This window comes from Doryrhamphus excisus, linkage group LG17, assembly GCF_037039965.1.
Source record: "Doryrhamphus excisus strain RoL-2023G ecotype Guam linkage group LG17, RoL_Dexc_Guam_v1.1, whole genome shotgun sequence".
NCBI lineage: Eukaryota > Metazoa > Chordata > Actinopteri > Syngnathiformes > Syngnathidae > Doryrhamphus > Doryrhamphus excisus.
The window spans coordinates 5,616,332-5,633,036 of record NC_136373.1 but is presented as its reverse complement, the minus strand read 5'-3'; the positions used below and the strand labels follow the sequence as shown (position 1 = coordinate 5,633,036).

The window sequence follows — 16,705 nt, the reverse complement described above, 5'->3', positions numbered from 1 at the left end:
TGGGCGAGAGGCGGGGTACACCCTGGACTGGTGGCCAGCCAATCACAGGGCACATATAGACAAACAACCATTCACACTCACATTCATACCTATGGACAATTTGGAGTCGCCAATTAACCTAGCATGTTTTTGGAATGTGGGAGGAAACCGGAGTACCCGGAGAAAACCCAGGGGAGAACACACAGAGATAGCCGAGGGTGGAATCGAACCCTGGTCCTCCTAGCTGTGAGGTCTACGCGCTAACCACTTGATCGCCGTCAATGTCAACCATTCACAAATTTGTTTTGGCTCTGCCCAAATATTAATTTTTGGAAGAGGGCATGTAAAACTATGGAGAGGATCTTGGGTTACAGTGTGACTTTTTCATGTGAGACATTGTATCTTTACCCTCACAGCTAGGAGGACCAGGGTTCGATTCCACCCTCGGCCATCTCTGTGTGGAGTTTGCATGTTCTCCCCGTGCATGCGTGGGTTTTCTCCGGGTATATACTTTATTTTATTGTATTTTTTAACAAACCGTCAACAGCAATACAAACACACTCAAAACAAAAACATACATAGCACACAATTTGGCTATCCCACATTCCCTGTCATGGTGCAATTCCAGTCATTTCTTTGATTTTTGTCCGTGAACAGTGTCCATTTCACCCATTTTTCTCCACACATGTCTTCTTCAGTCCTCAATATATGTCTCAATAGTTCCATATCATGTATAGTGTTCATCACACACAGCCAGTCCTCCAATACCGAGGGTCTTTTTTTTACCTGCTACCAACATGATTTTATATAAATACTTATCTTCTCTATACACAAAGTCTCCCACCAGATATGTCTCACATGAAAAAGTCACACTGTAACCCAAAATCCTCAACATGGTCACTTCCAAAAATTAATAATATTTGGGCAGAACCAAAACACATTTGTGAATGGTTGATATTGACTGTACCACACTGACACCAGCATGGTTGTGGGTAACTTTAAGATATTTTTGTTTAATTCCTTCCTTTTTTCAACCCAGGCAAATTTAAGTTCATCAATTCATCCTTCCATCCATCCACGCAGAATTAGTCAAATAACAAACAGTACTGTACATTCAACTTGTAGTAAGTAGTAGTAGTAGTACCCCAAGCCACCGCTAGATGGGAGCATTGACGCGTCCGCCAATATGTGCTTCCTCTCCAGTAGTCGCAAGAAAATCAATTCAATTTTATACTTAAGTCTCCTTCACGCTTTTTTTCTGTTAGTTCCGCATAGAGGAAATAAATATATACCGAAATAATTTAAATCAACAGTTCAGAGAGTGAAAAAGGAATCGAAGGTAAACCGTGTTTCGTACGCGTATTTGAGGGATGCATGAGCGGCTGGATGGTGGGATGATGTCCGGGTGAACAGCTTGTGATGTCAGCTGAGTGTCAAGCAGACGCTAATCAGACGTCACGCTGGCTGATTTTCAGACAAATTAAACGTCAAGGGGGGAAAGCAGCCATCGCGACCACTAAAAAGAAGGCTATCATACATTATTAATGGACCGTACACACTCGTTCTTCTTTTCTTCCATGTCAATCATCCCTCTCTTTTCTTCCCTCGTTCCCCTTCAGGACTTGTGTGTGTTTGTCCTTGTTGACTTTTTTTCTTTTCACCTAACTGACCATCTGTTGGTCCTCTTTGTTCTCCTACTGCTTTTTGTTTATGTCTTTGTATCCTTTATTGTTTCTATTCATCCAGCTCTTCCCTTGCTCCCTTCTTTCTATCATCCTTCCTTCTGTTTGTCCATCCTTTCTTCCTCGTATCGTTTTTCCCTTTCATTCTTGCAAACTTCCCTTACGCATCCTCCATTCTTATTTCCTTCCCTTCTCATCCTTCTGTTTCTGTTTCCCTCCTTCCTTCATCCTCCTTTTTTCCCCGTCCTTCCTTCCTTCCTTCCATCCATCAATGCTTTGTTGCCTCATCCTTCCTTATTTCCTTTCATCCAACCATTGATCCTTACTCCTTTTCTCCATCCATCAAACCTTCCTTCCATCTTTTCATTCATTCATTCATTTTCTACCGCTTTTCCTCACGAGGGTCGCAAAGGGGGGGTGCTGGAGCCTATCCCAGCTGTCTTCAGGCGAGAGGTGGGGTACACCCTGGACTGGTGGCCAGCCAATCACAGGGCACATATAGACAAACAACCATTCACACTCACATTCATACATATGGACAATTTGGGGTCGCTAATTAACCTAGCATGTTTTTGGAATGTGGGAGGAAACCGGATTACTCGGAGAAAACCCACTCATGCACGGGGAGAACATGCAAACTCCACAAAGAGATGGCCGAGGTTGGAATTGAACCCGGCTCTCCTAGATGTGAGGTCTGTGCGCTAACCACTCGACCGCCGTGCAACCAAGCTCAGTACAATCATTCATTCATTTTCTATCACTTTTTCCTCACAAGGGTCGCGGGGGTGCTGGAGCCTATCCCAGCTGTCTTCGGGCTAGAGGCGGGGTACACCCTGGACTGGTGGCCAGCCAATCACAGAGCACATATAGACAAACAACCATTCACACTCACATTCATACCTATGGACAATTTGGAGTCGCTAATTAACCTAGCATGTTTTTGGAATGTGGGAGGCCGAGGGTGGAATTGAACCCTGTCTCCTAGATGTGAGGCCTGCGCGCTAACCACTTGTTTCACAGCATCACTAACAAAAATATTGGGACAAATTTGGAAACTCATGAACTGAAGTGAAACTTTGTTGTATTGTTTTATATTGTCTCATGCATATCAGATTATTATTGATTCATATTTGACCCTTCAGAAATGAAGCTTGGATCCACTCCAGCTTCATCGGGACACATTTATTTTTCCGGCGCATTTGGGGTTTTAATTTCACGCCGCGTGACTTTTGTTACCAATAGCAACAAGAAGCAAGGGAAATGGTGAAAGTATAAAGTTTATACAACATAATAATAATAAGATTGCACTACCACAGGGAATTGGAGCTGATGTACTTTCAGAGTAGAGGAAAAGCAGCACCACTGTATCATCACTTTTCAAATGAAAAGCATATACAGTTAATCCACAACAGAAAGAAAACATCAGGCTATTATTTTTCCAAGTAGAACAAACCGCCCGCTTTGTTTTTGTCCATCTATTTCTGTCTCGATGCCTCACTTTTAAAAAAACCAAGAAACATGTTGTAATTTGTCTGATAACAACACAGCCATCTTTTAACAACACGAGTGTCTTTCTGCCGCTTCCTTTTCTGTTTATCTCTTCTTGAACTACACTTTTTACTTATTCGGGGAGTAGGAAAATACCACAGGGACCTCTGTTACAACATACACTATATTATGGTAATGGTTTAATTTCATTTGAACATGCATCAGATTACAATTGAATGCATCACATAATCAGTTCACAGTTCCACATGTCCAAAAGGAGTAGGAAGAAGCAAAGCTTATTAAATCCTACCCCTCCATCTGGTACTTTTACAATCAGTAACTGTTACATTTGTTCACTTCCTGCTTTCCTAATATAGTTTAAAAAAATTTAATTAATTTTTTTGTCACATATTGAAGTTCGAGGTGATATGACCATCCAATGACGTTATGTGTACCATAGTGTCAATATAGTGATATATATAGCATATCATGACTGGTTCAAGACTCTTGATGTGCTATACATATCACTGTATGAAATGTATTAATATATATGATAAAAAATGTTGAACCACTCAGAGAGCGCCATAGTTCCCCCTGTATTGTGACTCACTCCAGAATAATAGTCTTTGATATTTTATAGAACTGATATTTGAATAAACTGAATTTAGGCAAAGGTTTAATTAAAATTAAACAATATTACAGAAAAATAGCCAGTATATTCTCGCTCTTTTTAAACATAAATAAATATATTCAAAGTTAAATATACTGTTCAATCTTCAATGCAATAGTGGCGCATTCACAGTAGTCTCTGTAGCCGGGTTAGCGCAGTTGATGCCGTCTTTCAAGACCTTTATACTGTCTTTTTCCACGTTCCCTCCGCTATGCAACCTCTCTACCGCCATATTTCAGCGGGAATATCCAATCATTGGATGTAGCAAAGAGATGCTAACAGCTGCCGAGTGTCAAAAACTTTTTTTTTATTATGTTGTATTTGTATTTTAGTAGTCTCTGTAGCCGGGTTAGCGCTTCCATCTCACGTTCCCCATGACCACAGACGGTAAACATGGTTGATACCGTCTTTCAAGACCTTTATACTGTCTTTTTCCACATTCCCTCCGCTATGCAACCTCTCTACCGCCATATTTCAGCGGGAATATCCAATCATTGGATGTAGCGAAGAGATGCTAACAGCTGCCGAGTGTCAAAAAGTTTTTTTTTTTATTATGTTGTATTTGTATTTTAGTAGTCTCTGTAGCCGGGTTAGCGCTTCCATCTCACGTTCCCCATGACCACAGACGGTAAACATGGTTGATGCCGTCTTTCAAGACCTTTATACTGTCTTTTTCCACGTTCCCTCCGCTATGCAGCCTCTCTACCGCCATATTTCAGCGGGAATATCCAATCATTGGATGTAGCGAAGAGATGCTAACAGCTGCCGAGTGTCAAAAACTTTTTTTTTATTATGTTGTATTTGTATTTTAGTAGTCTCTGTAGCCGGGTTAGCGCTTCCATCTCACGTTCCCCATGACCACAGATGGTAAACATGGTTGATGCCGTCTTTCAAGACCTTTTATACTGTCTTTTTCCATGTACCCTCCGCTATGCAGCCTCTCTATTGTCATATTTCAGCGGGAATATGCAATCATTGGATGTAGCAAAGAGATGCTAACAGCTGCCGAGTTTTTTTTTTTATTATTTTGTATTTGTATTTTAATTTTTTTGTCACATACCAAAGACAATGTGATTGTCTTAAATTGAAATTTTTTTTGTTTGGTTGTTTTTTGTCACATACCGAAGTACGAGGTGATATGAGCATCCAATGACATAATGGGTACCATAGTAAGTGTCAATATAGTGATATATATAGCACATCATGACTGGTTCAAGACTCTTCATCCTTGTATTTAGCAAACATCAACTGCTTGTATTGTTTCTTGACTTAGCTAGATCCCTCTCCTACTAGACACAGGCGTTGTAACATAGTATATGTTGTATACACAGCGTGACAGTGATGCATGGTGTTATAAAGTAAGTATAGCGTAAGCTCTCATAGCGGAGATAACCTGTCCTATGCATTGAATTGCCCCGTTACCCGTCACCATGTTCAATCTGTTGCATGCAACCTTTGCAGCATTTCATGTTTTATGTGTGCAGTGTTCCGCTTTAAAAGCCTAACAAGTGACCTATCGGACTTCACCAAGGCTGTCTTTCATTGTGGATATGAACAGACGTGATATATATGTGAGTACTTCTCTTACAATATCACTAATGACACACAACAAATGCACAAGTGCTGCAGTGGGTGGGTTGCTATGGTAACTCCAATACACATTCACAGAGCGTCTTGTTTGACCACTGCCCTTTTCCTAATGATAGGCCTACTTCCCGCAAGTGGTTTTGCTGATGAGGGTCCATGCACAGTAATGGTCATGTGAAATCCATTTTATGGTTTTATATCTCCAGGGATGGTGTTCAAATACAACATGACGAAGCACTGTATCTGTACATTGATTTTTAAATACCGCTACTTTTCTCCAGACCATGCATCTCTATCGGTTACATTTTGGTTTCATTCATTGTCAAATATTTGTTAAAAATAATTGTAAAAAAAAAAAATTATATTTTTTAAAGATTAGTTTATTATTATTTATTATATATTTACATACATTTACATACATATAAATTTTATTATTTATTATACATTATACATTTTGTTTTCATTAATTGTCAAATATTTGTTAAAAATAATTGTAAAAAATGTTTTTTTAAAGATTAGTTTATTATTTATTACACATTTACATACATATACATTTTATTATTTATTATACATTTATTATACATTTTGTTTTCATTCATTGTCAAATATTTGTTAAAAATAATTGTAAAATTTTTTTTTTAATTATAGTTTATTATTTATTATACATTTATATACATATAAATTTTATTTATTATACATTTATTATACATTTTGTTTTCATTCATTGTCAAATATTTGTTAAAAATAATTGTAAAAAAATATATTTTTTATAGATTAGTTTATTATTATTTATTATACATTTACATACATATACATTTTATTATTTATTATACATTATACATTTAGTATACATTTTGTTTTCATTCATTGTCAAATATTTGTTAAAATAATTGTAAAAAATATTTTTTTAAGATTAGTTTATTATTATTTATTACACATTTACGTACATATACATTTTATTATTTATTATACATGTATTATACATTTTGTTTTCATTCATTGTCAAATATTTGTTAAAAATAATGGTTACTTTATTTTAAGATTAGTTTACTATTTATTATACATTTACATACATATACATTTTATTATTTATTATACATTATACATTTATTATACATTTTGTTTTCATTCATTGTCAAATATTTGTTAAAAATAATTGTAAAAAAATATTTTTTTAAAGATTAGTTTAATGATTATTTATTATACATTTACATACATATACATTTTATTATTTATTATACATTTATTATACATTTTGTTTTCATTCATTGTCAAATATTTGTTACAAATAATTGTAAAAAAAAATCTACAATGAAATAATTACATAGTAACTGTTTGGACTAGGAAAGGCTGCAGATGTATCACAGTCAGTTTCGCCACTTCGCCACTTTGACTGTCCAATGAGCACGTACAGCCTTCGTGCCGCACGATGACATCATGCAGCCTACAAATACACACTTTTAAGATCCACACCCCGGGATTCAGACACCGCCAGAAACTGAGGAGTAGAGCCAGCCCTCTCTCAGGGAGCAACATCAACCACTTCTGACCTCACAAATGCCAACAAAAATCCCCATAACAGCTTGCAGTTTCACTTCCTGTTGCAGAGGTCGCAATACTTTTTGTTCACATGATGAGCTTTGATGATTTAGCCACAGTGGTTTTGTACGCGGGGAACACAGTATTCCCCCCTAATGGGAATTGAAACGCACTGGAGGGGAAAATCATTTCATCACTCCTTGTGTGAGCACAGGGAGCGAACATCGACTAATGTGTGTGTGTGTGTGTGTGTGTGTGTGTGTGTGTGTGTGTGTGTGTGAGACAGAGAGGATTAATAATTAGCTGTATTTAGATCGAACTCTGAGGTGAGGAGACACAGTGATGTGATATTGAAGGTCTGGTATGAATCCTATTGACCGCACTGCCCTGCACACAGGCGGGGGGTGGGGGGGGGGGCTCTGTCATAAGACATACTGATACAAAAATCTTATTGATCTGGATGGAAAGCCCTGATAAGTTGTTTATTAACTTGAAGTGTGACTTGATGCCAGGTTTGTTACAGATGGATTTTTGACCTTAGCAGCACTTCCTTACTCCATCAATAATAAAAAAATACATATTAGAAATTGTAAATAATATTATAAATCAGGTCTGTAGACAATTAAAAAAAATGTAATTGTTTTTAATAACTCCATTCTTTATACCTTTATACCGTCTTTTCCATCGTCTTTTTGTAGTGGCAAGCTACAAATGAACATCCATAGCTGCACATTTGCTTAAGTGATTGATGTGGCAAAAAACAATAAGTAACTAGCTATACTATACTGTAACTAGTAAGCACTCGGGGTGGCGCCATCTTGAAACATGTGACCTACACATCTAATCCAGTCTATATTGATATGCTTGTTTTTGATATCGTGCTCAACAGAAATATCATTCATTCATTCGTTTTCTACCGCTTATCCTCATGAGGGTTACAGACATGCTGGAGCCTATCCCAGCTGTCTTCGGGCGAGAGGTACACGTTGGGCTGGTCGCCAGCCAATCACAGGGCACATATAGGCAAACAACCATTCACACTCACATTCATACCTAGCATGTTTTTGGAATGTGGGAGGGAGTTCCCGGAGAAATCCTACTCATGCACGGGGAGAACATGCAAACTCCACACAGAAATGGCTAAGGTTGGAATTGAACTTGGGTATCCTAGCTGTGAGGCCTGTGTCCTAACCACTTGCACACACTTCCACTTCCACAGTGCAGCCCAACAGAAAAATCATTCATTCATTTTCTACCGCTTATCCTCAGGGGTCACGGACATGCTGGAGCCTATCCCAGCTGTCTTCGGGCGAGAGGCGGGGTACACCCTGGACTGATGGCCAGCCAATCACAGGGCACATATAGACAAACAACCATTCACACTCACATTCATACCTATGGACAATTTGGAGTCGCCAATTAACCTAGCATGTTTTTGGAATGTGGGAGGAAGCCGGAGTCCCCGGAGAAATCCTACTCATGCACGGGGAGAACATGCAAACTCCACACAGAAATGACCGAGGGTGGAATTGAACTCGGGTATCCTGGCTGTGAGGCCTGCGTCCTAACCACTTTACCACCGTGCAGCCCAACAAAAAAAAAAATATAAAAAAAATAATCAGTATATCACCCAACCCTAGTATGGTCAAACAAAGTTTGATTTGGTCAGAAAAAAGCTTTTTAAAAAAAAAAAAAGCGTTATGGCTAGTGAGTGATGATTTCGATTGTTATTATTACAGAGGAAAAAAATTACAGTAATTGAAACTGAAATCATACTAGAAAGATATGAATTCATTACATTCAACCAAGGACAGAGTCTTTTTTTTTTTTTTTAACGTTGGAAAATCCACTTAAAAATTCAAAAATCTCTTCCTAGTTGCATCCATTGAGATTAATTACAGTCACTGAGGCTCTCACTGCTCTTCAGACCCTTTCTGCATGCAAAGTAAGGAAAAGTGAGGAAAAAAAAAAAAAGAGAGAAATTGTACGAGACAGAGCGAGAGTGTTACAGACAGTGGTTGCCATGCCAACAGCCTTATAAAGTGGTAATTCTACCTCGCCTTCTGTGCACTGATTTAATCAGCTTTACCCAGCCAGCCATAAATCATCATCAGGCTGAGTTAGGAAACACCTTCACATCAGCGCTTCGGAGGAAAGAGACATTTGTTGTTCACGTTTCGACCCTTCAGTCACAATTCAACTTCATGTGTGTAATGCTAGCATGTAGCATTAGTATCGGACTTTTTCAGGACTATAACTTTTCAGCTACTTCCGCTCAATGAACTGCGGTCCAGGTCCATTCCTGACTGTTTTGCAGGAATTATGTTATTCGCTTATATTTAGACAATAATGACTCATTTTCAGTGGATAGTCTGCACACTGACTACTCTAAATTCCACAAAAGGGAATATTGAAATTTTACAAAATATACTGTAATAGAAATTCTTACTGAAATTCAGGGGTGAGTAGTTTTGTTGTATTTTAGTTTTATTCAACAGTGATAAACAAATTTTTTTACACTTGTTACTTAAAAATGCCATACAGGATACACTTAGTAAAGGTTACAGTCATACTGTACGGACGAGGTGGGTGTGGGGCTTTACTTTTCCCATCAATGTCTTCTTCCCTCTTGACCGCCGTATGCATCAGTACTTAATAGTTGAGGGACACGCTCATTTCACAGGTCAATTCATTTTAATCACCGTGTGTCAATGTCATCTGACTTCAAAACATTATGGATGAACACCTTGTGAAAATCTCATTAATCCCCCCCCCCACACACACACTTCTCAATCTGCTCTACTTAACAGCAGGGCCCAATAGCGCTAACTCAGTCATTTTTTTTTATGATGGTAAATAAACTCCATGGTTAAAATAATTTAAAAAAAATGTAATTATATTTTTAATTTAAATTGTAATTATATTTTAATTTTTAATTAAATAATTTAAAATAAAAAATCATTTGAATTGTATTTTGTAATAAATATTGGCACATATTTGTATATGTTTAGGTATAACTTTTGAATGTTAACTTGCTGTATGATGAGTTTAGTGTTGTTTGTGTGATTACACAATCAATCTGCTCTGCTTAACAGCAGGGCCCAATGGCGCTAACTCAGTCATTTTGTTTATGTTGGTAAATAAACTCCACGGTTATTGAGTATTTAAGATTTACAGTATTTAAAAAAATTAATTATATTTTTTATTGAAATGTATTTATATTTTAATTTTTAATTAAATAATTTAAAATAAAAAATAATTTGAATTATATTTTTTAATAAATATTGGCACGTATTTGTATATTTTTAGGTATACCTTTTGAATGTTAACTTGCTGTATGATGAGTTTAGTGTTGTTTGTGTGATTACACAATCAATCTGCTCTGCTTAACAGCAGGGCCCAATGGCGCTAACTCAGTCATTTTTTTTAATGTTGGTAAATAAACTCCACAGTTTGAGTCAAGTTATTAAGTATTTTAATTTTTAATTAAACAATTTAAAATTAAAAAAAATTAATTATATTTTTTAATAAATATTGGCACATATTTGTATATTTTTTTAGGTATAACTTTTGAGTGTTAACTTGCTGTGTGATGAGTTTAGTGTTCTTTGTGAAATTACGCCAAGAGTCAGATTATTATTTTGAATAATGTCATCCACAGCAAAGGTCCGAATCTTATTTTGCCTTAAATTACACTAAACAGATATGAATATCATATGAATAGAAAATGCAATAAAAACCTGCACATCACCCTAAACTGTTGCTTCTCAAATAGTGACACAGGCCCCCCTGAGGGGGCGTGGTAAACTGTCAGGGGGGGGTCATGATGCAGGGAGGACATAGTCACATAGTCTGCATGCGATTTGAATACGCTATGTATGCTTCACTGCTCTCCGTTTTGTTGCATTCTGCTGTTTTGAGTTTCCAGTTCAGTCTGTACAGTACAGATACATAAACATATATTATTGGTTTTCTCAAATTGAGGTTGCAAGGATGAAAATATTTGTCTCCTCTATTTTTAAACAATGGTTTTACTGTACAAACAATGAATGAACACAACTGGCTTATTTTTAAGTATGTATTTTACAGTGATTTTTATGTCAATACGCACAAATGAGTGAAGCCATTTCAAGAACTTCTGGAGGAAGACGCCCTCGGTTCTTTTTAGCATTCAGCTGCTTACTGATTCTCTGTCAACGTTTGACTCCACAGGCGGTGCGCATCAGACACATCAGATAAAGGCGGAGGCCAAGCAGCCTGTGGCTCGACAGTACGGCTCCGGGCGGAAAGAGAGACAGGATGACAGGCCCACACGGGAAGGCCTGCGACTCTCCTTTTACACCTTGAGTTAAGACCTCCGCTGATGCTGTAATCTTTGACCTCGGGGCCATGTCTCCTGTCAGCGACACTCGTATAGGAAGTACACAGACAAAAAAACCTGACATGTAGTTAACCCTTACTGATGATTTAGTTTTACTCGAACAGTTTATACACATATATCGAATTGTTTTGATGAGGGCGGCACGGTGGACGAGGAGACCAGGGTTCAATTCCATCCTCGGCCATCTCTGTGTGGAGTTTGCATGTTCTCCCTGTGCATGCGTGGGTTTTCTCCGGGTACTCCGGTTTCCTCCCACATTCCAAAAACATGCTAGGTTAATTAGCGACTCCAAATTGTCCATAGGTATGAGTGTGAGTGTGAATGGTTGTTTGTCTATATGTGCCCTGTGATTGGCTGGCATGGCGACCAGTCCAGGGTGTACCCCGTCTCTCACTTGAAAACAGCTGGGACCCTCAGTAGAAAATGAGTTAATGAATGAATGTTTTTTCATTGAAGTACCCTCGAGATATTGGGGTGGGATTTAATAACTTTTACTTCTTCCTACTCCATTTCGAGCTTTCAATGTGTTCTATATTATTTCTTCTTGCTCAAAAACTATTGTGGACTTGATTGTGCTATTTTGTATATATTCTGTTGTATGTTTTGCGACGGTGCATTGTTTTGCTCGAAATAAATTACAAACAAAACAGTATATGGGGAAGTCTGGCGCAGTGCAGCGCACCCACGCCTCCGTCTCTTGCAGTTACTGTATTTTCTGTACTATAAGTCACTCCAGAGTATAAGTCGCACAAGGCCAAAAATGCATAATTAGGTAGAAAAAACATACATAAGTCGCACTGGAGTATAAGTCGTATTTTTTTCATATTTTTACTACTTGACCAAAACAGATATTACGTCCTCTTGGAAGGCAAGTTCTAACAATAATAAAATAATAGCGAACATGCTAGGCTAATTGGCGACTCCAAATTGTCCATAGGTATGAATGTGAGTGTGAATGGTTGTTTGTCTATATGTGCCCTGTGATTGGCTGGCCGGCCACCAGTCCAGGGTGTACCCCGCCTCTCGCCCGAAGACAGCTGGGATAGGCTCCAGCACCCACCGCGACCCTCGTGAGGAAAAGCGGTAGAAAATGAATGAATGAATGTTTTGATGAGTGTGAGCGTTATTTTCAGTTGCTGCCTTCTCCTTTTTATTGCAGTGACTTCTTAAGTCTTGCTGCAGTTGGAAGCTGGACCGTCTGCCTCCATGTTCCAGCATCTGTAAGTTATTTAACTATTTCAGTACTTTCTGGCTTTGGCTTCTTTGTTGGTATTTTTGCATTTTGTCATTCATTTTCCCACTGATGTTTCTGTTGTCGGCTCTTTTTCTATTTTACTCTTTTTTTTTTTTTGTTTATAATGATGAGCCAATTATTTGCTAAATACAAGGATGAAGAGTCTTGAACCAGTCATGATGTGCTATATATATCACTATATTGACAGTTATTATGGTACCCATTATGTAATTGGATGCTCATATCACCTCCTACTTCGGTACTTGACAAAAAATAAAAAATTAAATAAAAATAATAAAAATTAATAAACAAAATTGCTTTTTTATTATACAGTAAACCTCGGATATATCGGATTCAATTGTTCCCACTGGTTTTGTCCAATATAAGCGAAATCCGTTATATGCGTATACCGGAAAATGTCCGCCACATTCATTACACGGACGCGCAATGCCATGGGGGAACTTTCTTTGATCCATGTTCACAGCCAAAGCTGAAGATTATAACATCTTTGTATGAATTACAGACATGTACATGAGCATGTACAACGAAATAAAAAAAAAATTCTCAAATCTGTAGAAATGCCTTCTTGTTGCTATTAGGGAGGTTTAGAAACCAAACGATAAACGTAAACGCAAACGATAATGACGTCACAGGCTATTGACAAGTCGGCAAGTTCCCATACATTTCAATAGCATGCGGCCATCCGATATATGCGAGGGAAATTGGAACGGGACTGGAGATTTTGTCCGAAATAGGCGAAATCCGTTATAAAAAATCCGATATATGCAATGAATTTTTATTGGAAATGCATTACAGAAAAATTGGTTCTTTTTTATCTGTCCGTTGTGAGCGAATTTCCGATATATCCGAGGTTTACTGTATTAGGAAAGCAGGAAGTGAACAAATGTAACAGTTATTGAAATTTCAATTTCAGACAATCACCTTGTCTTTGATATGTGACAAAAAAATAAAAATACAAAATAATTCCAAAAAAACCTTTTACAATCAGTAACTGTTACATTTGTTCACTTCCTGCTTTCCTAATATAGTTTAAGGGTTTTTTTGTTTGTTTTTTTAAATGTTATTTTTGTCATGTAATTGTGAGTTAACTGCGGACAAAAAGCGATTAATTTTCATTTCAACAGCATTCCGGCTCATTCTCTCTCTCTCTAGTGTGACTAGGGTTTTAGCTAGCATTAGAGCATTAAAGTAACATAACAGCATTTGTACACAAATCCCAACGGAAAAGTTACTATGGTAGCCATTATGTCATTGTATGGTCATATTACCTTGTACTTCGGTACGTGACAAAAAATAAAAAATTAAATAAAATAAAAATAATAAAAAATAAAATTAATTTAATTTTTTTATTATATTAGGAAAGCAGGAAGTGAACAAATGTAATAGTTACTGATTGTAAAAGTACCAGATGGAGGGGTAGGATTTAATTAGCTTTGCTTCTTCCTACTCCTTTTGGACATGTGGAACTGTGAACTGATTATGTGATGCATTCAATTGTAATCTGATGCATGTGCAAATGAAATTGAACCATTATTATTACCATAAATATTGCCATACGATCACTTGTCTTTTGTTATGGGGTCCAACTTCTGCCGTAACCTCAGGTTTTCCCCCCCACGATGTATCATTGTATCATCTATCATGGTACTTTTCATTTATTTTGATAAAAGACGCAGAATATATAACAACATATCAGCATAACATAGCATCACATAACAAAATAGGACATTAAAACAACATTACATCACATGAGAAGACATACTGAAACCTAACACGGGAAGAGCGTCGCCCTTTCCAATCCTACTATGAATCTAAAGTCGACTTCTATTATGCATGGCGGTAAAAAGATGAATTAATTAGCCGTTAATACACCTACAATATATCTGTTTCACTGGTGTCAAAGTGTACGTGTGTGTTTTGCACCACAGCTATTATCTTCATAATAGGGATCAAATTAATTTGCTTTCATGTCCACTATCTCTGACAGGCACTCTCCACCTTGTCTCGACGCAAGCCCGCTTCTCCACTGTGTATGTCCGTCCTTTAATAAGCTTTATCACACGTATGTACAAGAAGACCTTGTAAAGTCAATCCACAAATGCAAGATAGCTATAAAAAATAATCTAGACAAGTAAAATGTTTTCCTTGTGTTTTTTATAACACAATTTCACTATCTAAGGTATGTTTTATCAGTGCTGTCTATTTAATTATCCTTATTTGGGCCGCAGGGGTTTGCTTGTTTCACCTAACATGCATGTTTTTGAAACATGGGAGGCGTTCAGGTACACTTGTAATTTTTAGTGTTGGGCGCTAATTGTTTTTCATTTTTAGTATTCACGTACCCCCTATGGCAATTGACGTACCCCACTTTGGGAACCACTGGTCTACAGCAAATATAAACAAAATTACCTCACTGTTCCAATACTTCTGTATGGCACTGTAAGCTAATTTAGTTGAGTATAAAATTATAAACATGCACAAAAACGACAGTATTATAAATGTTTTAAAAAGTAATTCATTAAACATACAATGAAATGCTTCAATTCTGTCACTGAAATTTTTTTCACTTTATTATTTTTTATACTCTCTTCTCATATTATTTTCATAACATAATCGTCTATCGGTGGCTAAAGGAGCTTGTCGGACTTTACGACAGTATCTCTGCTCTACGACACAGTTCCTGTTTACGGCATTCCCGCACGGCTGAATGTTAGCAGCTTAAACATCGTTGTAAGCGTGCAATTAAAGTACAATTTTTTTTCCTATACTTTGACGTATTCAAAACAGAGAATATGGATGTCGGGGAGCTGTTAAATTACCAGGTACGGATTTATATCTCTTCTCGACAGTCTTGTTTTGATAACTTTGTGTCGCTAACACTTCCACAGAGTGTCCATTGGGCTACAAGCATGTCATTTCTACTAGTTGTAGTTTTTATGTTAGTGTCCGTGTCTAAATTGTTTACGGTGCTCTTTTTTTAGCACACAGGACAAAATACGACGATTTATTTATATATGATTTGTATATTTGAACTTTTTTCTCCGAGGCATGGCTAACATGCTCGCTCAAATTAGCTTAGACTGCCGTAAAGGAGAGCATGGGTTGTTGTATCTTTACACACTTGATTTATAGCAAGAGCCTAGAGTACTGTATACTTCATTGCAGCTTTATTATTATATATTTTTCTATTAATGTGTCTATGAATGTGACTCCATGTTTGAACACGTAGCCTGACAGAGGAGCAACGCGTTCCAGAGAGGAGGATGGAGGAGAGGAGGACATGAGAAGTGCAAAGCAGCAGAAGTTGCAAAGTGCCAGACACAGAGATGGGCCAGGAACGGGTGCAGAAGGAGGTGCCGACATGAGGGATGGCGACGACTCTACGGCGGATCGCAAGAAGATCCTGGAGAAACTGATGGATCAGGATGAAGATGACCCTGAGGTAAATGGAACTGTTTAGCTGAGACCGAGATGTTCATATTTTCAAAGTTAATGGAGAATAAAGGTTATCGTGCATTTTAGGTCCATTTTGAAATTTCACCCAAAAAACAAATGCACAGTGGATGAGTGGTTAGAGCGCAGACCTCACAGCTAGGAGACCCAAGTTCAATCCCACTCTCGGCCATCTCTGTGTGGAGTTTGCATGTTCTCCCCGTGCATGCTAGGTTAATTGGCGACTCCAAATTGTCCATAGGTATGAATGTGAGTGTGAATGGTTGTTTGTCTATATGTGCCCTGTGATTGGCTGGCCACCAGTCCAGGGTGTACCCTGCCTCTCCTTGGCGCTGTTGGTATCTTCCTCCTCACCTACACACAATAAATCGCACAGAAAACTTTCTAGATCTTCCAGAATCTGCACCTATTCCAGCTGTATTTCCCCTGATTTAATTTAATCCACCCACTTTCTGCCTCCAAGCACGCCCACTTCGCTGTGATTGGTCACACTCCCAAGCGCTCTTAAGTACTGTACTTCCGGACTACACCCGGAAGTACAGGAGTTGATAATAAATGAATAAAGCCTTTGTAGAGCTAACTGAAAAGCGGTGAGGAGCTACTGGGTCACGAGCCAAAGTTTCAGATAATGAGGTTTGCACATTTGGAAGTGAACCCTGAAAGAAATTTGG

The 16,705-nt window shown here is 37.8% G+C and overlaps 1 protein-coding gene across 2 annotated transcripts in view; it reads left to right on the top strand.

The window, feature by feature from the left end:
* The first annotated feature begins 15,255 nt into the window (after positions 1–15,255).
* Positions 15,256–16,705, top strand: part of ctnnbl1 (catenin, beta like 1) — a 43,844-nt gene continuing 42,394 nt past the window's right edge. For both annotated transcript variants that reach the window (XM_058085215.2, XM_078797665.1), the window contains exons 1-2: positions 15,256–15,403; positions 15,811–16,023. In XM_058085215.2, the coding sequence (XP_057941198.1) occupies positions 15,374–15,403; positions 15,811–16,023 (243 nt within the window). In that variant the 5' untranslated portion in view covers positions 15,256–15,373. The remainder of the gene's footprint in view (positions 15,404–15,810; positions 16,024–16,705) is intronic.